The following is a 24,395-nucleotide window of genomic DNA, read 5'->3' on the forward strand; positions in this document are numbered from 1 at the left end:
TATATATACCATACCTTCAATAATGTAAACTTTACAATATTTATTGATCTATAGGAAAATACAGTTACAGATTTATTTGTTGAAAAAGCTAACTTAAATACGATAACAAAATGTACACATAGGATAAATTTGGAAGTAGCTGTATACACAAATTGAATAAGCTACAGAAGTTGCGGCATTTTTTGTATAGGAAATATTTCTTGTTTAAATATAGTCAGAAGAGGGCGGGGAAAAAAAATTGTTTCTTATTTAGCAAATGGTTTTGCCAAAATATCCAGACAGAGGAGAAAATAAAAATAAAATTTTATTGTTGAATATAAACAATGTAGTAATGGGATGGTTAAATGCTTTAAATTTATATAATTAGGAATATACATATCTTATTTTTATTTATTTTTTTTATTTTTGAAAATTTCAATTCAATTCAATAAAGAACTTTTTTTTTTCGGAAATCTTTATTTTTTCAAGGCGACAGATGCACTAATTGGCCAAAAATATGATTATATTTTTATCCGAAGTCATTATTGGCGGGCAATGGGTTCGCTAAACAAAGTATAAAAAAGTCTCGTTGCCTAATGAGAAATATAATTTTATTTTGAAGATTTAACTTACTTGTTCAAAACAGGCCTGCAATAAGTTTGAAGGAAACAGGTTTCTGAAAAACAATTTTATGGTAAATTAAAAAAATAAAAACAATCGCATAACATTTTTACTAACAAATTAAATATTGTACAATAATAGTAAATAATAACAAGAGCAGTAGTGCTCAAGGAACTAAAGAAGGAAAATCTCCAAAATTACGGTTAACCTAAAAGCAACCAGATGAGAAACACCACACACATCACCGCACCCTTACAAGCAATCACACAAGGTGTTGCTGGAGATTTTTTGTTTAGAAATGTTTGAACAGACACAGGTACATGGAATTTAAATAAAAATTAGCTTGTTTTGGAGTACTGTGCAATTAGTCCTGCAAAATTGGTGGTAAAAAAAAAAAAAAAGTAATACTGATGTCATTTAAGATGTGTTCAGATTTACTGAGAGTGTAATTTAGGATCAAATTAATAATTATTTTTAATAAATAACAATTTAGTATTAAAATAAAATTTGACAACTGTGTAAGTTTGTAATAAATTTATCGATGTTTCTCCAAAGCGACATATTAAGAACATCCGCAGGGTGGTAAGTTTATCTTGATTAGAGAACATTATCATCTATTAAATTTTACTAAACAGGAGTTATGAAGTGATGAACATAGAAGAGCCATGCATTTATTAAATAATAAATGTAGGCCAAGCACAGCCTTCCATGGAACCGACACAGAAAATACTGTATGCTTTAGACATTACTATATGACACATTGTGACATCCAATCCAATCTGTGCTTAGACATGCCTTGATGCATTTTTCAATACGCATAAAAAACAGCCTCCCAGATCAACTTTCTTAAAAACACGAATGAAAAACCAAGATATTTTGTTATCTGGCTTTAAAGGGGAAAAAAACCTCATTTTGATATTTCTTCCAGAGCCTTAAACTAAATCTAAACTAACCAGGGATCCTTTTCCATTAATGGGGTTTATTTATTAATTAATTTTGTTGAAGAGGTTGGAGAATTAAAGGATGTGTACCGTATGTCTCTGCTTAGCTTGACTGTGATGTCTCTGTTTTGTATGATTTGTCATTTTGGTTTGTTTTCGTCCTGCAATTTTTTTTACTGTTAGGCTGGCTAATATTTTTGTATGAGCTCATCTTAGATTTCTTCATCTCACCATATTTTACATTTTGGTAATCTATTATTTATAAGAAAATCTAAACTAAAGCTATTTGATTTAGCTAGTTTAGTACAATACTACTAATTCAACAAGTGACTAATAAATGAACAACAAATTAAGACACCACTGCCCATTCAGCGGCAAGTTGATGTACAATATGTGAACAGAATTACTCACCTTAATAGATCCAATATTGCATCCAAGGTAGTGACATCTGAGGAGACGCCTTTTCCACCAAGTTCCTCTTTTGCTGATGTAGATTTACCGGGTCGAATCGTTAACACTAGTATGATACCGATCAGAACAGCTATCATCGTTGTACAGAAGTAGTAAAGTAACGTACGGAAACCGAGTTTGCCACTAGACTTGGCATCAAGTCCCGTCAATCCTGAAGAACACAAGATAAGGCGATTTATCAACTTTATCAATTCTACACAATTATGCCAATACGATATAGGATGGAGCCTTTACCTACATTCCTTACAAAACACAATTTTACTTTAGGAATGAAAGGTGCTAAAGTTAAAGCTCAAGTTTTATTTCAAAATATCATCATTGTAGCTTTGCAGCTAAATTACGAATGATACATTACGAAAAAAATAGACATGGGCCTATACATTGCACAAAAATTACAGAACAACAATACATATAAATTCAAAAAATAAATAAAAACATAATTAAATAAGCAATTATAGAAAGTAAAATGTATATTTGATATCACAACTACAATACAATTTGGATTGCTTAGTCAATAAAATAAATATTTAAAAAAACATATATTGTGAAGAATGGGTAAATAAATAGTCTAAGAGTGGGCCTGGAATTTCGAACAATGTCCTGGGATATAATACACCTAAAAACTAGAAAACTGAGCAATTTTGAGTCAATTTATGTGCTATGTTTTAGAATGTATTATGCCCAGTTACTTTTTAAAGTAGAAACCCCTGCCTGACAATTTGTGGCTGATAATTGGGGCTTGTATTTTGTAATGGAGTGGTTTAAGCCCCATGCCAACAAGCCGGTACCGCCATTGGTTTCCATGTTATTTTATGGATTGTTAACAAAGATCTTAAATTGAAAGATAGTGTTCCACACGATTTCTGCGTGCAAATTCTGTAACAACACAATGTAGGCGCCCTCACACAAATATGATCACTTTTTGACTAAAGATATCTGCCTGCAAATTCTGTAACACCCAGGGTAACAGCTAGGACGCCCTCTCTCAAAAATGATACTTTTTATGCTTCTTTTTACTGAACATCAACACTTCTATTTGCTAGCGTAAAATCACGGAGAGCGCTATCTTGTTATTATAAGACCTTTGATTGCAATAATATTGAAGATTTTAGGTGTTCCTTACTTTAGTGTTAGCACTTTTTTGAATTGATATTGCACTATACAATTCTTATTTTCTCTATTATTATTATAGCCACACATTTTATATGCTATTGGAAATGTAATAAATAAAAAATAAAATTTCATGTGAATACAAAGTTGTATATAGTACTAGTTGCAATATGAAGACACTTTGTCATAAATATAAAAAAAGAGTGGGAAAAATGAAAGAAATCACCAAATTGTCTCAGTTACTTGGTTAATATAACTCATTAATATTTCAACTTGTTGCACATACAGTACAGTGGAGTACCTAGGAGTCTTAAAATGTTGAGGTGAAGTAGGGACTTGATGATTAAGCGAGGGGTCCTAGCTTCAAAAATAAGCTGATATCAGATGATTTTTAACAACTTGAGCATTATTTTTTTGTTGTTGAACATTTTCAATGGGGGTCACCACTGGCCCCCCTGCATCCATTTTCGTCACTACTGCCATTTCCTATATAAACAGGATTTCTGATGGATTATATCTTTATTCTTCACTGTTATTGACCATAGCTTTTTAAGCCTCCTTGAAATTCAATTGATAATAGGAATTTGCACATGTTTACTACAGATGTTAAGTCAACAGCCCTTTGGCATCTTATTCTTATCTAATCAATGTGAGTAAAGACCCTAAAGAAACTGATCAGTCGTGCTTAAGTCAAAGTGATATGAGATTTATCAAACCACTATTACCTGTATCATAGCAAACCTGCTAAATTACATGGTTGGTAAAAATTACAAAATTACAAATGAATGCATCAAAAAGGCCTATACTATAACATCCGTTTACTGTTCCTGTTTACAGCTATACATGCATAGTAGAGTATAGGCTCAATGACCTTTCTACTGAAAAATTACAGTTCCTTAGCATATTTATCATATCTTATTATATCATGGAAGTACAGTGCACCATCCAATTCAAGACCCCTTCAGTTTGAGACCACTTTTTCAAAGGACCAAGTAACAATCTTCAATCTATTAATACTAAGCTAACCCTCTATTGGAGGCCGAGCTACTCCAAATTTTCAGATCCTAGGTGGCATATCCATTAAACAACAGGGGAATGATTAGACCAGGACACCGGGGTAACCCCCTACTCTTCTCGAAGGATGTACTGGGTTCTTTAAAGTGCACACAGGACATATGCGTACACTGGGCACTACGGTTTAAAGTCCTTGTCCGAGAAGACTTGTTCCACCACCGGAACCATTGGCGAGTGAGCCAATCGAACCAGCGCTGATATTATAGCTGAAGGTTACGGCGCCCCTGACTTAACTGCTCGGCCAATCAACTCGCCCAACTCGTTTTCTATCATGGAGTTATCATCCAGTTGGATAGTTGGTCTATTGAAGTTAATAATCCAGAAATAAGATTTCTTTACTTTTAAAAATCTGACTGGAAGTCTGCACTGGATATGAGTTGAGAAGTACTAACATTTTTAAGAAAACAGTTTATCTTTTACTAAACTTTTAAACTGCAATTTCATTTACTTTTCATGGAAGAATGTCCATCATTTACTATACAAACATTACTTACATAGACAGTACTTTGCCAAGCTAGGCCTAGATATTCACCGAATGACTCTTGTTAACACTCATGGCATTTCCAAAAGTGCTACAATATACACTAACAACGTCCATGTCTAAGAGCAAGACAATTCAACAAAAGCAGCTCATCGTCTCTACGCGTTGCGTACTCCTACACACTTGACTGATTTCAATTAACATCTTGACGAGATTTGATTGACAGATAAACCGACTAATTCAATGTCAATGCCAGAGTAAAGATCAAAGGACTGTATGCCCACCAGTGTAAGAAAAGGTAATAGTCCATCTTTTCAAATTTTAGCACCCGAACAATTTTATTTTTGCATGTATTAATCTAAATGTATTAATCTAAAATTTATTTGCTAAGGTATTTTCTGGTATTGGCCACCCCTTAACCTTTAGCGAATTTTGTTGGGAAAAAGTGTATACATTATTAATAACATTAACTTTTTAATATAAATTACCTGTGATCAGACTTGAAACAATCAGTGGAAGAATCAACATCTTCAGGAGTCTGAGAAACACGTCTCCAGGGAAACCAATTAATAAGACTGCCTCCTCACTGGGATTGGCCAATCGTAATACTAACCCAAAGAAGACTCCAAGTATTACGCCTGCTATAGTAAACACCAAAAGAAGGTTTTCACGAAACCACGCCAACACACGACGCCACCTTACGTTTTCAATTGGGGTTTGCGCTTGTGCCTCGTCCTCCATAATGCGTCGATGTAATTATGATGAAATCTGTGAATTAGCAAATAGAAATTATTAGGATTAGAATTCAGAAGAAAATAGTTAGAGCCCAATCATACTTATTATATAGGCCCAGGGCTGCCTTAACTATGGCCAACTCATGACGACCGCTCCCTTCACAGTTTATTATTTTATGTCAGCTGAGGGTCGCACTGCAAACGTTCACACTTTCTCCTTTGCGTCTGATGTTTGTATGAAATATTTTGGTATAAGATGTCAAAATTGACCGCTATCCTAGCGACCCAAGTTCGGTTTATGTTCAGATATCAAGATGAGTCGGCCCAGGTCCCGCAATGAGCCGACTTTAAAGTTGGACTAAATTTAGGTTGGCTTTAAGCAGGCTTAAATTTTTTTGATTGTTCAAATAAAAAAAAAGTGGACTGAGGCGGTGCTGCCTCGACGTAACTATTAAGTGTGATTGGGCTCTTATACAACTTGAGATATAAGAAACCAATTCCTGAATCATATTTCAAAATTATTCTACACCACAGAAGAAAGCAACTTATATCCCTAACTTGGATATATCTATTCTCAACATTAGTATGTTTCAATTGTAGAGGCTACATAATTCATAATTCATTTACCATGAGATGATAGCCAACAAAGGGAAGTCCTCCCTGTACATGTGCAAAACGCAAGGCAAAAACACTGATAATAATATCAAAAACAATCCTGTAATACATTCCGGTTAACAAGTTTTTTCAATGCATACTGTGGCTTTTCCAGTACAGCCTGTGATTACGATAATAATAGCCAAAATCAAAACTTGGCGAAGTAGTGATAATGGGTTCTTGAAAGTGCACACGAGCCAGATGTATACACGATACATTTAGATGAATGAATACAGGATTAGATGAATACATTATTCGGAAACTGTCAATATGGAAAAAAAACTTTAATGAACGTGAGCCATTCATTGCTTTGTAAGTATGTATAGTAAGCACCATATGTGGGGGATCAAGCGGAAAGAGGCGCAAGTTAAAAACTTTGAAAATGACAAGCTTATAAACATGGGCAACTACTGTATTCCTGTAATTTAGCAAAAAAAGCATTTAAATTTTGGGTTAAAAGTAAATGAATTAAAAATTTGTGTATTATGGTGTATTTTTACTATTTACTCAATATAACGTGGGTGACTAATACATCTTTTGACTAAGACTTAGCATACTGAAGCTGGCTGGATGATTTAAATTTAAGTTATGGTTTGTTTGTCTTACATAAATACACTGATTTTTACATGAACTTCAAATTATACTTTAAAGTCTTTTTATAGCTTCTTCATACTGTATTCAATAGTCAGACAATCTTTTAGTGGTTCTAAAATGGAACTGTATGTCAAAAAAAAAAAACCTTTTTTAATAAAACATCAAGTTTTAAACAAATACTCATTTTATATAACTATGAACTTCTATAAAATCTTTATAAATTGCTCTTACATAATCATTATTCTCACCTATTTACATCTAATTACCTTTTTCATTTTGAATGTAATGTTATAATGAGCAAGTATAAGACATGTGCTACTTAAATTCCTAGTTTTACAAATGTGACAGAGTATATCTGCATACCAGTAGATAAATTTACAATGTCATAGCAATAGTGAAGGCATTTTGTTGGTTAAGTACATTTGATGTGATTAAGCGTTGCCTCCAGCATTCTGACATCACTGGCAGCCGATATGTTAAATAAACTTGGCATACATTCATCTTCAGGGATTATTCACTTAACTTGTGTTATTATTAATTCATCAAAAGAGGAATCAAGCTAGAGACTTAAAAAAGAAATTCTGCTTGATTTGTCAGCAAATACTTGACTCAATAATAGGATCAAGAGAACAATACAATAGATTTTAATGTTGGTAAATCTATTATTTATTATCAATAAAAACACCAACACTTAACATTGGAATATGACAAAATATGACTGAATTTAAATGTTTTTCTTGCAAATACAGTCTTGATTTTCTTTTCAATTTTCCATATCTTGTTTAGGTATGAAAACTACAATATATACATACGGAATATTCTCAAAATTGAAAAACTTTTTTCCAATTTTAAGCGAGCTGAGTGGACAGCACGAGGAATTAAGCTGTTTTGGGGTTCCGTGACTTGAAAAAACACAACAAAACATAGTCATTGTCTAGGCCTAGACGGGTTGATGTTTATTTTATATTGCAAGAAGGCCAATCTAGGCTACCTAGACCTAATTCTCTGTGGTGTTTTATTTCTTTACCAATACACAATTTTTACTGGTAAAATTGATGGCTAAAATGGCATTAGAAGCACTCTGATATTATACTTTTAGTTAAGTTTTATATACACTAAAAATGGAAAATTGGTTGAACACATAATACAAATTCAATCTGCAACCAAAACACAAATGAAACGCAACTAACATTGTTTTCATACCAAGATGTTCCAATTCTTGATTACAACAAGGGCAGTTTAAAGATTCAACCAATCAAAAAGGCCCTCTTGCTGTTCCCCAATTAACAACATTTCAACTTCATCAGTAACACAGCTAACACATTCTAACCTCATTGACTGTTAACTTTAGGTTAATTTCTCCATCAACCCAAGATGAGAACCATATCATATTAGTGCTGTTGTCTTAGCAACAGCTCAGGCTTTAATCAGCGGGATTTTGAGAGTAAAAAGCACTTCAAGATCTAATGCCGTCAAGTAATACATACTCCAACAAAATTGGATCCTATAATAGCAAGTTGATAACATCTCATAAAAAGCACTTAATGAAACTATATCTATTAAGATGGTATCAATACATATCATAATATGGATTGTATCTTCTAAGCTATCGTATGTCTATTAAATTCCAGGACTGAAACTGTCTTACAACAAATACTGTAGCTCTAATTCTATAACACATATTTTGTAAATATGGTTCACTCTGCAACAGCTTTCCTAAAATGTGACTTTTGAATTTCATTTTTGTTGCAACATGCTACAAAAAACCACCTTGCTATTTCTGCCACATTACAACAGTTTTTTGTTGAATATGTTACTGATGTCATTATTCGCATTTATGGAGCTTTGTTTCTCCTACACTGTCAACATTCAATTGTGTGTTAACTGGTTGCGCATTTGAATAGTCGGTCACGCGCAATGATGCACATCTCACTACACATTTCAATATAAGTACGAAAAGTGGTATGATATATTGAAGGTAAAATTAACCTTCATCTTGGTCTAATTAACACAATGCAAACACATAGCACACGCCAAAATGTAATTTTTCATAATTTGTCCCTCAAATAAACAACACTTTCCTCATGGAGTTTATGGAAAATGATCGATTCAGAAGTAAAACCTTTTTAAAATCACACTTGATGTGTTAGAAGCACAGAAGATTCATATAGAAATATGCCTCTCATGAATACAGTAACATAACATTTGTTTACAATAGATGATAGTAGTTATACCACGCATACTATGTTTTATCAGTATGGCTGAATTTTGTTGTAAAGATATGAGATGCCAATTTAAAATTTATTATATTAGTTTAAATTATTTATTATTCATTATTTAATATACAATAAAGTTATAATTTATATATATATATATGGTTTTAAATTTTTTCATCAATTATAAATAATCATTATTCATGAATTTATAAATTATGAAAAATCATTTTATATATAAAATTGTAAAATATTTATACAAAAACCACTATAATCAATAATACCAGTATATATGACTCATTGTTCAACATATATTTTCAAAACTTGATATATTTTATTGTCCATACATAAGGCATGTTATGGAAATTGACATATACATTATTTATTCTTCTAATATGCATACTGTATGCCAGGTAAACATGGGTGTAGGCACACACTGGAACAGCAAGGGTAAATACAGTTATGTGAAAAGCAAATTGATGAATCATATGAAACTTGACACGTAATAATTTGCTGATGCAGTGTTCCCAGGAGGGGTAATTAAGCAAGATTACAATTTAACTTTACCCTGAAATTCTTGGTACTTCACTTACTATAACAAATCTTGATAAAACAAGACGTTATTTAAGTTTATAAATGACTGGCATGAACTGAATGTTACAAAAAAGTTAGATTAATATTGGGAGTTTTGAAGGCTGTGTTATGTCAAAGCTTATTATTGGATAGCTATAAAAACATACTCTTTTGGGGCCAATGAAATGTTTATAAGGCAAACACAGTTTTTGAGTCATAAACATCAATCTCCATTGCTAAGTACAAAACCTTCCCTGCACTGAAGGTATGATGCAGCTGATTTGCAACATATCATTCTGGAATGACTGTACCAACAAAAATGTGTTACAAATTTGCATTTTTTTTTCTGAAGGATAAATTAATTTCAGACTATCTGTGCTGATTAAATGTTACTAAATTGAAACCATGCAGTACCTTCAAGGGGCACGAAGCTGCTGTAAAACATTTCAGCAGTTCCATAAACAACTCCCATAGTAAGGAGTGCATAGGTGTCTGGGCCTAGAGAAAATGGCAATGTTAGATGTCTTGAGAAATTTTATAATGCCAAAATGTTTTCTTTGTTTAATGGTCATACAAGTTGTGGCCGATGAGTGCTTGGCCTGTCCAACGGAGGCTTAAGCCATTTCCACTAGCACCCCACCCCCACTGCTTCCGCCACCAGAAGTACATTTTATGAATTGTGCTTATTTTTATATCTCATTTGTGAATCAACTTTCATACTTACAATACAATAATGAGACGTAAAGAACAATATTCATGAAAAAGAAACAAAGATGATCTTTGAAAAAATGGTGCAACAAATGTACTGACAGTTTCATACTACAAATTTAATTTAACAATAATTGCACAAGACTTCTTGTTTGCTAATTAAACAAACTGTCATGTCTGGGATATCACTGTTGGTGTCTATGCTAACAAGACTGAGTACAATATCTCTAGGAAGCCAATATATTTGCCTCAGTGTAGCTTGGGGAAGAAGTGGACACAGCAAAGGCATGAGAATACCCATAAGTAAATGCATGTAAAATACAGTTAGCCTTCAATAAAAGTAATTTGGTTGTATCTCTATTTTTCATTGGTTATCCAGAATAGTAATCAATTGCAATTCATACAATCGGGAAGCAGATTTTCGAACCCCACAATTTATACTGTCAAAATTATAATAAAACTACAAAAATACCCAAACATAAAAAAAAAAGATTGATTTCAATTCTTATTGATCAATTCTAAAAGCTTTGGGATGTAGAGAGATAGTTTTATCCAGGTCAATTTTATAGTACTTAGCAAATAATTGAAATAATCACACAAATTATTGGAATTGTTTTTCCGCTTTTTTTAAATCACTTAAATCAACAATACAATTTAATGGCACATTTAATAAAATGAAAGTCAATTGTATGGATAATAGTAATAAATTTATAGTTGAAATTTAAATATTACAAATGATAAATAATACGATAGGATTTTAAAGTTATTTCAATATTTATAGAACACACACAAAAACTGAACTGTATTTCCGCTGTTTTGAAATCACTTACCTATACGACAGAATAATACGCCAGCATGCTGGGATTCAATATTTTAACTTTTTATTGGGTCATTATCAACTATAATCACTCAACAGAAAAGCTTGAGAACATTCCCATAGATTTAGTCCAAAATCAGCGTACCTGACGCCAACAATTGTAAAAAATATGTAACATTATCTGTTAACACAGATGCTTCATTGAGAGCTCTGAAAAAGCATATATTTTGCACCATGGAACAAATTTTCCACCCCGCTTGTTTTTTCATCTATGCCATGCTCAATTCAAAGAAAGCCAAGTTTTATAATTACAATCTCTCAAAACATATTATCCTTTCATGCCATATTCTCATCGAATTTTGTACTTTCCTGTAATGCTAATCAACAAATTTCTTTTTTTACACTAACTTTGACTGAAAATGTTTTTCATTATAGTGATCAACATTAGCATGTTGACTCTGAATTCTTAAAGTGTCCCTTATGCCAAATAGTCAGGTTATGTTTTATTTGGATTATCTGATTACCTGAACATTCTTTTCGAAAAATAATAATCTTCATTTGGTTGGCAGTACATAAAAGAAATGCATTTTAGAAAATAATGGCTCAGCTATTTATTTAACTTAATCTAAACTGTGGTATTCTGGCAATGTTTCTGAATACACAACAGATAGCATCTCTTTAGTGCAATGTGCACTAAATATTAACATTTATTATTATAATCTTATATATAATTTAAAGATTAAACAAAATTAGCAGCTACATTCACCATACAAATGCACTTGCACCACATCCATAATGACCTCCAACCCCAAAGGAAATTTGCTTAACCAATAAACTGACCTGTATGTAAAAAAAATGACCATTGTAACCTACCATACAACTGACAACATTCAAGCAGGGAATTGTTATTTAACTATAACAACTTCCTGATTCACCCAGTTTTAGTGATCACACTTTCAAATGCCATAAAATTTAAGAAATTTTTAAAACTCCTTCATTAAGACCATGATTGACTTGAATATGCTTTGACAGATGTAGTGACCCACTCTTTGAAACTGGCCCTTTAATTCCTTCCACCATAAAATAAACCACTATCACTGACCTCTAATATCAAAACAATCTAAGATGAAAACATTTTTTTTTTTCAGTCATAAATCATTCAAACCCTAGAGCTGTGTTCAGACATAATTTTTAAAGGCGATAATCTAGCACATGTTTCATTGCAGCCCGGGGTGTTCATTTTATTACTGTTAATTCCTATTTGTAAATCATTATTGCCTAATACAAGATTCACACGCATAACAAAATGTATTAATTTGTTTTATGGATATTGCCTAAGAAATTTCTACCAATACTCACCACAAACAATTTCCATCCATGTAAAAGCCATTTAAATGTCTAAAAAATGCATAAATCAATAACCAACCTTAGGATATGCCAAATACTTTGTATATATATGTTTACGAATACTGTTATAGAATAAAACCATATGTCTTGAATGGAGTTTTCAAGCGCTACACTTCACTCTATTCTTTGTATTTTGTTTCAGATGATAAAAACTAAACTTCACTTATAATTAGCTATATGATACATTCGTTGAAATTTACTACTGGCAAGTATATATACCCAGAGATAACTGATATAAAAGTTTGTCAATGGTAATAATGGAATTCGACACCAGGTATAGTAATAAAGAGGTACCAAAAACAAGCAGCCAACAATTACTTTGTATTCAACTTTAAGGATGAAAACAATTTAAAAGGGGAATCTATTTTTTATATTTATTTTGCAAATATAGAGAGGCCTTACACCACTTTTGTTTTTTAAACGTGAAGCTGTTTTAATCCAACAAAAACTTTTTTTTTAGAAAAATCTTGAATATACTCACAGTGCAAATACATGTAAAACAGGTTGTAAACAATTTGAGATGAATGGACCACTACAGTGTGATTCATGGGCATTGAACAAAAGGGTCTGAATACAAGCTTACTAAGCTTGTAGAGGTCTCTTTGAAAAGCAACTGATCAGTCTGAGACGATCGCTTTTCAAAGAGAGAGCTGTTTTCCCAAAGCGATTTAAGAGTGGCCCACCGTCACTCCATTGTTTGATGGTTCCGTTTTGGATGAAAATATGTGTAAATATTCTTATAAATAAATAAGAATATATTAAAGTCAATTTTAATTTTTTGGTTACTGATACTGGTTTTGGGATGGCAAGCGATAGATTTGTGTAAAAAGTTGTATAGCGAGATCGAGGCTGGGTCGGGGTTGGGGTCCTAAACCTCCCTCTCCCCACCCCCCCCCTCCCTTTGGACTGCCAAGCAAAAAAAATTATAGACCTACCATTTTAGGACCCGTGTGCTCATGGGCTCAGATCATGAATTTAGAAACGTGTATTTTAATGGGGAGTGTTGGTCCCCTCATTTTTCGAACGCAATGCAATTTCATAAGTCAAGAAGATGCCTGAAAATTTTTGAAAATAAGCGCCACACCAAACCCGATTTTTATAGCTAAGCGCTGCTCTCGAATAAGCGCAGCAGCGCTTAATCAAGAGTGTATGTGTTACCATGTGGTGGTGAATTATTTTTTTCTGAAAAGAAAATCCTTTACAAAGGTAGTATCATATTAAGGCATATTGACATGGGGAACTGATGGGAAAGGGTTGGGGATAAGTGGGGTGGGGCTTGAGGATTTAGTGAAGGAGAGCTAGCTGGCACAAAAAAAGGTGATATGAGGCGATACTTCAGTACAATTTTTTTTTCTCAGAGACGGTGGCACATGTTTTTATAGAAGGGTTTTCACTCACTTTTGCCACTCTCAGAATCTTTCACTGCAATTATACGTTAAATTATTGAACATTAAATCCTACCTGAACTGAAATATCTGATATCTATTCACCAACTATGCCAAATATTTACCTTTTATATTAAACGTTTCAAAAGCATTTTTATATTAGAGTATTAGTATTACAGTTGGCACATAAATAAAATATTGAATGAATTCAAATGATGTAAGACTGGTTACATGGCCTTTGCTGAAATAGAGAATAATTATTTATCTTATCTTTTAAATTTATCTAAATACCTCTAGCACAAAATTTAATCTGTACAAATATTCCAATAGTGGTTGAACTATAATAATGGAGTCAAAAACAAATTTCTAAAAAATGCTTCTGACTGTCAGCTGCACTTCTTCCCATCCTTTGTGTAAATGTTTTGATATGATGATTGATATAACAAAATACTATACAAACACATATTAAAATAAAATATTAGTTTTCCATTAAAAATTCAAATAAGAGAACATTTCCTTGCCATTTAAAAATGTTTAAATATTCCTATATTTTTTGCAAGGAGAAGTTTTCCAATTTTATATAATTTGAGAACTGATGTAGCATACTCAGTCACATACTATCCCATTTAAAAATTACAAATCTTTTGTGCCTTCATTGCGTAGATGCTCTAAACTAGATTTGTGATAACATTGCAGGGGCATCGCTCCATCCTGGATTTGTAATTTCAAAAAATGGGATATTTTGTGAAACTGAGAATGTCAAATCAGTTCTCAAATTACATTAAATTAGTAAACTACTCCTTTAAATTAGATACTTAAGAAACATTTCAGAATCTTTTTAAATAAATTAATGAAAACTGATATATAAAGTTTTGTATATGGTAATTGGAAACTAATTACTCATTAGATCTTGTTGAATTATTTATTAAATCTTTGAGTGTTTTCCATATACTATGACACTAAGACTACATTAAAAATATATTCATTCAATAATATTTAGCTTTAATTTCATTGAAAATATTTATAACATTTATTATTTAACAACCAACAAATATGCCTATGTTATTTTTCAAAAATCTGGTTGTTAATTGGGCATTTTTCAGTTTTTAGTACAGGTGCTAACAGCTCACATAATGCTACAGAGCAAGCATCTCATTGTCAAGCGGACCTCTTTTTTGGGTCCGCGCAAGGTGCGGACCCCAGAGCCTCACTGCTGTTCTTGTTACCAGCGTCGCCAGGTTTGAACGGACGTGCAGGAAATTTTGTACACATAAACTAGAGGTGATTTCCAACCAACGTTCATCGCCCCTTTTTTGAAGTTGGACCCCAGGGTTCCCCTAGACCTACAAAACTAAACAGGGGTTTCAGCAAGGACTGTACATCACTACCATTTCCACTATAGTGCACGTCGCATGGATGGCACGGTCAGTTAAGGATGTTAAGGTTGTGAGTTCGAAGCGCGTCTTGGTATTTTTTCCAATTTTAAGAAGTTTTATATTTTTGAATTTTAAGATATTTTAATTTTGTACAAATGAACATAATATTTATTTTTTGTACAAATAAACATTCTAATTATTAAAAAATGTCTATCTTATTAGCTCTTCCAAAAAACCCAATATAATAACTTGCGCCTGTACCCAATGCCGTAGCCAGGATTTTCAAACAGTGCGAGACACTATCAAGGTGGACCCAGTTTACGCATAAATTCAAACAATATTTGAATTTATAAATTGATTAAAAACAACATTTTACGCAAATATATGAAAAATTTGGACCCATTTCCTTATATTTTACTCATTTTAAGCTAAATATGAGCAATCTGGACCCATTTTTCAAACAGTGGACCCATTTTATGCATAAAATTACATAATTTGGACCCATTTTTAAAAATGTGGACCCATTCTTTGTGGACCCATTAGGAAAATTGTGTGGGACTATCCCAACTGTTCCAATAGCTGGCTAAGGCATTGCCTGTACCGTATTTAAGCGTGGTATTAGCTCTTCCAAAAAACCCAATATAATAACTTGCACCATGCAGTACCGTATATTTTTAAAATGGTTCATAAAATTGGAAATTATTTCTACCTATTGCAATTATTTCTATCGATTTCTGGAGTGTCAATCGAATCTAACACATGCTTACACTGTTGTTTGTATCTTCAGTAACAATTTGGAATACAAAATCATAATTCTAGATTTTATTATGATGTAATGGAGTCAAAAGTAACATGGAGGTATTTAATATTTTCTGAGCCAAATAAAGCAAATTTCATCAAGGATTGTAATGTAAATCATGTAGTTTATTTTCCCCTTTTAATTTGCATATCAATCAAACTTGACTCATAGAATTAATCTGTTGTTCATTCCCTCCTACATTCAGATAACTGTTCACACCACTGATCTCTACTATAATAGCTGGATTGCTCATCGGCCAATCCTGGTACAGAAAAAAGTGAGGCCTCTGATGCCATGTTGGAGGGCCTAAGTGACGTACCAGTTTAGAAAAGTTTCTTTTCGCATTTGTCACGACTGTTCTATAGAGTATTTTTACTTCAACTTCTAGTACAATGTAGGTGCAGTCATTAAACATGAAATTATGTGATAGGTAACATGGAGCATCAGTCATTTAAACTCTTAAAAATCATTATAAGTAATCGTTGTTCCCATTTTTCACTAAGTTTACTTGATTCTAATGCATTTAATATATCAACAATTGGAGTTTTTATGTCAGCAGACAGTAAAATTCTTCCCAATCTATTTACAAGAACTTAAAGGGAATTGGAGAGATAAATATTACAGTTGGACCACACACAACTGCAATAATCTAAAAGGGGCATTACCAGAGCATTAACCAGCATGGGGCAAACACGTCGGATAACCCCAATTCGTTTAGAAATATTGCTTGTTAATTTTTCAAATTGTTCAGACCATGTTAATTTATGATCGAATACAACTCCAAGATATTTGAATGAATCAACTCTGTCAATAGATTTTCCATTATAGGATAATGCAATATTTGAGAATTTTGGTAAAATTTTGTTAGAACCGAAAATCAAAATTTAGTCTTTTTTTTAATATTTAAAGTTTACCAATGTTATTACCCACCCACCCTTAGTTTTTTCTGCAGCTACACCCCTGCCATGGAGAGATTGTATGCCACTATGGAAGATTTGTAATAATAATAATAATAATATAGTAATATACACCAAAACTTACGCCAGTAGACAGGAAAGCTGAAAGTGATTGTTTGGCTTTTACAAGGCTTGGTTTGTACTTTACTTTACCCTAACATTAATTTGTTTTGTCTACTTTTCTTATTTTATTTTTTTTTTTTACAATGTATCATCATCCATTCACATTTACTACAATCTATCTCATGGTGGTACTGTATACAATCAAATCCTTTAAAAGAGCATAATTAACATACTAATCCATGTTTTGTACAATCTACCCACATTCACCACAATAATCTATTTAAAAAGCCAGACAATACTTTCATATAGTTCATAAATGGAGTCAGGCAATCAATCAATAGAATCTTTAAGCCTGACAATCTATCTAAATTTAACAATCCAATTTGTATTCAGTGTTTATATCAAAGAAAAAAAATTAATGTATTAAATAGCTCTTGAATTAAGTAATTAATATTATTCACAACCTCTATATCACAATGATGATTTCTTTAGGGTTGTATGTTTGTCTAGTTTCCCTTGTTAAACCCGGGGATTTGATCAATGTTAAGAATCTACTTTAAGCATATATTTGTGTGATACTAAAATGAAATAACTGAAATCCGTTAATACAAGATCCTGTTACTTGTTCTGTTATGTAGAACTCATTTTCTTAAGTGGAGCCCAACGGCAGAGCACGTGGTCGGTATTGAGTAGCGATTTCTGCGATCGCAAGGTAGCCTAAAATTACAAACAACTTCAGAAATCATACATACAAATTAATTTTTCTACAAATGCAAGAAAACTCAGTTGGGCTGAACAGTAACAACTCAGAAAATATACTCATATTAAAAAATATATTTAAAATATACTTTTTTTTAATACTCTTAGAATGTCTGAATTTGTAATTATGTATTTTTATTAAAACTGAAGTTTATTTGTGAAAAATAAGTTAGATACAATTCAAAAATATTTTTGAAGTAGAACTGTTTTAATAGTTAAATAAACAAAACACAATGAATGTTAATAATAAGCAAACCAGATCAGCCGTCCCGAGGCAAAACAACGTAACTGACGTTTTTGTCGATTTTCAGATAATATCATCTGGGAGTATATTAAACATGTCTGAATTACCTGTGAAAATTTCAGGTCTCAATAATGTGTTGTTTCAGATATAACACCACCTATCTTTAAGCAAAAAACTTAAAATCTAGTGGTTTTCCGTGGCAAAACAACGCAACTACAAGATTACGGGGCAAAACAACCTATCTACCATGAAGATACATTGTTTTGCCTCGGAATGGTATTCAAAAATTTTTCTTGAGCTAATGGAGTTTGGCAAGGCAAAATCAAATGGTTATTGGTGTTTTTATTTGTGTTTTTATATCAATAATCTTAACAGCGACATATCAAAAAAGCTAGCTAATGCAAATGATTGCCCCAAACGTGATAAATTCCAAAAATATGTCTTACTTGCATCAATACTGAGTCTGACATGTTTCCGAGGCAAAACAACCTCATGCAAACTTTAACTCTATTTTTCTTCAAAAGTAAAAATTTCAACTTATGTTGTTTTGCCACGGAACGACCGAGATGTAACTATTTGAATAGTATTTTTGTAGGCATTTTTTGAGGCAAAAATATATTTTTAAAGCTTCAATTAAAAAACAAACTGACACTTTAAGTGTCTGTTGTTTAACACCTTTGTTGTCAGGGACGCGAGTTCACATCGGACAGGGTTCACTCAGGCTGCCAAGGAGATGAGTTCAGATCTACACCTGTCTAAACATATCACTATTATATTGCACGTTTTTATTTTATTTTTAAATCTTTAAAGATCTTAAGAGTGATGAATGAAACTAAAGTATATTATTATGAACACTGTTTAAATCACTATTTATTGGTTTTCTTGCTTTGTTTTCTTTTTTTTTTTTATATTTTCCCTTTCTTTTTTGTAGCTTCAGTATTTCTCCATTCCCATAATTTATTTTTGCCATTGTTAGGTACAGATTATTTTGTTTCTTATCTTATTTCTAGACTTTTTGCATTCATATAGGCCTTATACATTTTGCTATCTTTGTAAGTATTTTAATGATGTTATGTATCTTTATCATTTTTTTCTGCGTGTAACTTTTGCTTTTTGTGATGATATGTACCGTAATGTGTAATTTATTTAATTGTAAGGTTTCTCATGGCCATGATGAAAAAAGGCATGTATTTGTTGATTTGTGCTTCGTAAAATAAAGTTTTACTACTACTACTACTTAACAAAAATACAATAAAATGAAGTTGGTAGAGGCTGCCAAGTAGGCCTATAGGCAAACGTTTTAACGTTCGTTTAAACAAAAAAACTGTCATCCACAAATATGCCGATTCTAATAACCCTGCAAACAATAAAATAAAAAAATATACTAGAAATTGCAAATTGCAAGTGAAGTGCTGCGAAGTACAACTGCATATAAATGTTCCTCGAACAAAATTATTTATGCGAGTCAAGTGAAAATAATGAATAATAAAAACATAACAAATAATATGAGACACGACCCATTGTCTATATTAGAACACTTCTCTCTTATACACATCTAGATGTGTATAAGAGACAGGTAGTCAAGTCGGGAATATAATAAATGTAAAAACAGGTAGAGTATTTTATTTTTGTAGTTAGTTTCATTTAATTTTTATTCATCATCATAACATTTTAAAACATTGTTCAACATTTTATCAATTACATTGTTTGATATGTTTTATAACAACTGATCTTTCCAAGACACAAAAAACATATTTGACAAAAACTCGGGAATGAATTGTAAGATACAGAATTTTCAATATTTAAGAACAAAGAAAAAGGTTTTTTAAATACTCAAATACTAAAGTTTTCATTAAATATGCCTTGTGTCTTCAAATCAGTTGTACAACATAGTAAACATTTGTTTCCAATATATTACAGGTAGCTAAAATATTAACATGATGATTGCTTTCATGCAGAGTTAGATGAGGATGATTTTTTAAGGTCGTCAGAGGAGGGCAGAAAAAAATTAGAATAACATTTTTTCTCATTTAGCAAAATGATTTTGCCAAAACCATCTAGGCTGAGATGAAAATAAAAAGAACATTTTAATAATGAATTAAACAGTGTAGTAATTAGATTGATAAATGCTATAAATTCATATAAAAGGAAGAAATCTTATTTTCGGATATTTCAGGGGAGTGGAGGGCATAATAAAAATAAATATAAAATTTTATTTTTTAAAATTAAATTCCCTTTTTCATGGTGGAGGATGCGCTAACTGACCAAAAGTAAAATTTTTGGCAGTTGGAGGTTTGCTAAACAAAGTATAAAAAAAGTCTTGCCTTTAATCTAACAAAACTCAGATTTTTAATGATAGAATTCTACAATTATTCAAACATTACTCAAGCAAGAACTGAGAATGAGAATATTTAACTTGATACATCATAACCAATCTAAAATTCAAATCATGTACTACATCAGCCTTGAGGGACAGGCTTGTTATAAATCATGGCTACCTGATTCTTTTGAATAATTTTATAAAAAAAATTATTTTGCTTTAGTTCTTCATGATGGAGCATACTGTATTTTGTAATTGTCAGTGATTTTGTTGATTAATGGTTTCATAGTCATACTGAAATAAATATAAACAATAGAAATTCTATGTCCCATACTATCAGGCTGACAATTACTAGTACAGTACATACTTTACAAATAAAATGATAATGGGACAAGCGGCCGATGATGAATTGAATGATTTTGATAATGCGACTAGTGGATTTGATGAGACGAGGAGATTTGATGGTGTGACAAGCAGATTGGATGATGATACTACTAAAGAGATATGAAGATGGGACTAGTAAATTTGAAGATAGAACTACTGGATTTGAAGATGGGACTAGTAGATTTAAAGATGGGGCTAGAGGATTTGATGAGACTAGCTGATTTAATGATTGGACTACAGGATTTAAAGATGGCACAAGTGGATTTGAAGATGGGACTAGTGGATGCCATGTTAGGACTAGTTATAATGGGACTAAGGAATTTGATGATGGAACTACAGTAGGGGCCTAGTGAATATCATTTGATAATGGGACTATAGTAGATATCATAATGGGACTAGTGCATTTGATGATAGGATTAGTAGATATCGTGATAGGACTAGTGCATTTAATGATAAGACTAGTGGATATCATGATAGGACTACAGTAGTGCATTTGATGATGGGACTAGTGGCTATCATAATAGGACTAGTACATTTGATGAATGGACTAGTGGATATCATGATAGGACTAGTGTGTTTGATGATGGGACTAGTGGCTATCATGATAGGACTAGTGTATTTGATGATGCGATTAGTGGATTTGATGATGGGTTTAGTGGCTGTCATTATAGGACTAGTACATTTGATGATGGAACTAGTTATGATGGAATCAATAAGAAAATTGGTTCCAGTTCTCAAAGGAAACATTTTATTTTTTTCCCATTTACAATGTATGCTATTAATTTCACTGTGTCCTTGGGCAAGGCAATTTATTGATATTCATTTCCTTTTGAATAAATGTAGCTGGTAGGAAAATTTAATATGTTCTGTAGAATCGATTTGGTCTATGTTTAGCACCCTAAGCAGATCGATAGAACATGTATTGACATAATATTGTTGTGTGTCAATGTTTACAATGAATAGGATCATTTTAGTACAATTGTATAAGGTAGACTTATGCATTGGAATTCTGTTTATGTTGTATTCCCACGACTATGGGAACAAGTACCAATAGAAATTCAAAATTATCAATCAATTTCATTATTTAAGTCTGCTCTTACAAAACATCTTCTTTCAATGTATTAATTAACTAATTTCAATTAAAATTTTTAGTATCTAAGTTTAAATTTGTTATTTTTATTTTGTGTTCTATGGAGCGAGTACATCGATTGTTTGGGCTTTCACCTATTCTCGCATCCTGGCTAAATTGTTCTTTTATGCCGAATAAGTATTATTATTATTATTATTAATGAAAAAGACGTTTATATTTTTAAAATGATGTAATTATAAATATATATTTTGATACTGTAAGAATATATTTTTTAAATGTTTAATTAATTTGTATTTTAAAGTTTTATTTGTAGCCAATTTTTGATGTTTATTAATTTTGATGTTGTCTGTAATTTTTTTGCTTGTTTGAATGGATTTGATGTATGTATTTGGTTTGCTTAAATTTTTTTGTTCTGCTTTTTGTACTTTTTTCCATATACCTGAATAAATAAAAATTAAAAAAATAATTCATAAAAATTCCCTTCCACTACAAATCTATAGTTTTGAGTTCTTAAATTATAAACACACTATAGTACCTCAAATGTATTGTTAATATCATTCATAAATATTTGCATATTTTAAGAACCTAATATACACCACAAGTCAATAGTAAAATTATGTTTTATGATACCTAAGTTGAATATTAAAAATTCCATGACTACATTATTTCACACACCACATGTTTTGAAGATGATATGAACAACTTAACAATTCCCTGATGGAAAGCAATGACTTACAAGTGATAAATCACAGTTCCTATTTACAGTACAAATAATAATGATCTTTAAGCAGTTCTAAATTTTATTATTTATCTGCTACTGCTAGTGAATTAACTTACCCAATTTAACAACGGCAACAAAGACGACATATTAATATTTGTGCATTTCATGTTATGTTGTGCATTTCATGTTAATTATTGAAATGTGGAAAAATATGACTACTCATACAACAGAAAAAAACGTTGCATGGAGTTAGTGAAAAATGGAGATCTAAATGAAAAAACGATGTATTTCAGCAAGTATTAAAACCTTTTTGTTTTATTTTAGGCCTTCTTCAAAATACCTATGCCACACAGCAGTTGATTTTTTTTGCCGTAAAACCAAAATAGTTTCATCCATGCCGACTTACCGATCGGTTAGCGTGAGCCCTGACTGGACTCTGCAGAAACTTCACATCGAACTTTGCATCGCGAGGTAAAACAAAATGTCGGAAAACTTTTCTTTGACGCATGCGCATTTGCATAAATGTCTACACACACGCGCACACACATACTACACACAATAAAAAACAAAGGAAAAACAGTGAAGAGTGATAATACAATAGTTCCAATTGCATTACATGCATAGGAACTAAAAAGAATAAAACATTCAAAAATACAACACCTGGTCGCATGGTCACACTGAAAAGCAGGGGAAAAGGCAGGGTAACGGACAGAGAAAAAAAAAGGTTTTTTTATTTCATAAAAATCAGCTACCGTTAAATTACAATAGCCCTTTCCAGTGTGTCAATCAATCTCTGACTACCAGAATAGCACTAGGAATACGCACGCGTCTTACAAACACACGTGTTGTCCCACAAACGCATGTGTTTGTGTATTTTTTTAACCATGGAGGTATTTAAAACTTGGGTTATTCGACTGGTTCATTTCGTTGAGTACAAATTTTCGTTGAGCAGTATTTTCATTCAATTGGTTCGTAAAATAGACTTCGTTGACAACGAAAATTAACGTAATCAGAATGCATTTATATGCACGTGACCAAAAAATGGCCGATTGCTCAGTTTAGCAACAATGAAGTAAAAAAAAAATAATTGTAGGCTAACAGAATTCAAAAACTGGATGAAAACATTTTTTTACGAAAAACCCATACTGCCACAATCTGAGGCACCCTTGAGTATGCAGCTTGTATCACAATAACTGCAGTATGCAGCCATTATTTGTGTTTTGTCGAGTATTTACCAGTTTTCGATTCCACTGTTCGTCTTCGTTAAGTAGGATTATACCGCTGCTGCGCAGGTGGGCGTGGTTTAACGAAGAACGACCAGTCGAATACGGCCATTGTTGTCTTGTCGGATGTTAGCAACAATATCCAAGGGGCGGAACTTAGCAGAAATGTCCCCTTGTAAGAGCCAAAAACAGCACCTAACAGAACAGATTAATTCTTGCTTTCCACCGCGTATCATTCAATGTTTCTTGTGCGAGTTCAGTGCGTGATGTAGGCTACGTAGTGAACCGGCGAACACTTGCATTCATTTCACGTAACATGTGAATTTTGAGGGAAGCAAAATTATAACTGCAAACCTAATTATATTTACATGATGAGAATCTACTAATCATAAGCTTTCCATTCATATATTTCATGAAGTAAAAAGAGCAATAGAAAGGGTCTAACTTATCAAACAAACACCAGGCACACTCCAGTCTTTCAATATTTCCTGTGCGAGTTCAGCACGTGATGTAGGCTACGTAGTGAACTGGCGAACGCTTGCATTCATTCATTTCACTGTAACATGTGAATTTTGAGGGAAGCAAAATTATAACTGCAAACCTAATTATATTTACATGATGAGAATCTACTAATCATAAGCTTTCCATTCATATATTTCATGTCAAGTAAAAAGAGTAATAGAAAGGGTCGAACTTAT

At 32.1% G+C, this 24,395-nt stretch overlaps 1 protein-coding gene across 1 annotated transcript in view; it reads right to left on the reverse strand.

The window, feature by feature from the left end:
• LOC117104877 (excitatory amino acid transporter 2-like) overlaps nt 1–22,471 on the reverse strand; it is a 35,915-nt gene extending 13,444 nt beyond the window's left edge. The window contains exons 1-5 of the mRNA XM_033245757.1: nt 22,462–22,471; nt 17,072–17,075; nt 5,166–5,445; nt 1,953–2,163; nt 613–655 (exon numbers count right to left, since the gene is read on the reverse strand). Of these exons, the coding sequence (XP_033101648.1) occupies nt 613–655; nt 1,953–2,163; nt 5,166–5,418 (507 nt within the window). The 5' untranslated portion in view covers nt 5,419–5,445; nt 17,072–17,075; nt 22,462–22,471. The remainder of the gene's footprint in view (nt 1–612; nt 656–1,952; nt 2,164–5,165; nt 5,446–17,071; nt 17,076–22,461) is intronic.
• Between the last annotated feature and the right edge of the window lie 1,924 nt (nt 22,472–24,395).

This window comes from Anneissia japonica, unplaced genomic scaffold, assembly GCF_011630105.1.
Source record: "Anneissia japonica isolate Jap-2015-1 unplaced genomic scaffold, ASM1163010v1 scaffold287834_len5846547_cov211, whole genome shotgun sequence".
Taxonomy (NCBI): domain Eukaryota; kingdom Metazoa; phylum Echinodermata; class Crinoidea; order Comatulida; family Comatulidae; genus Anneissia; species Anneissia japonica.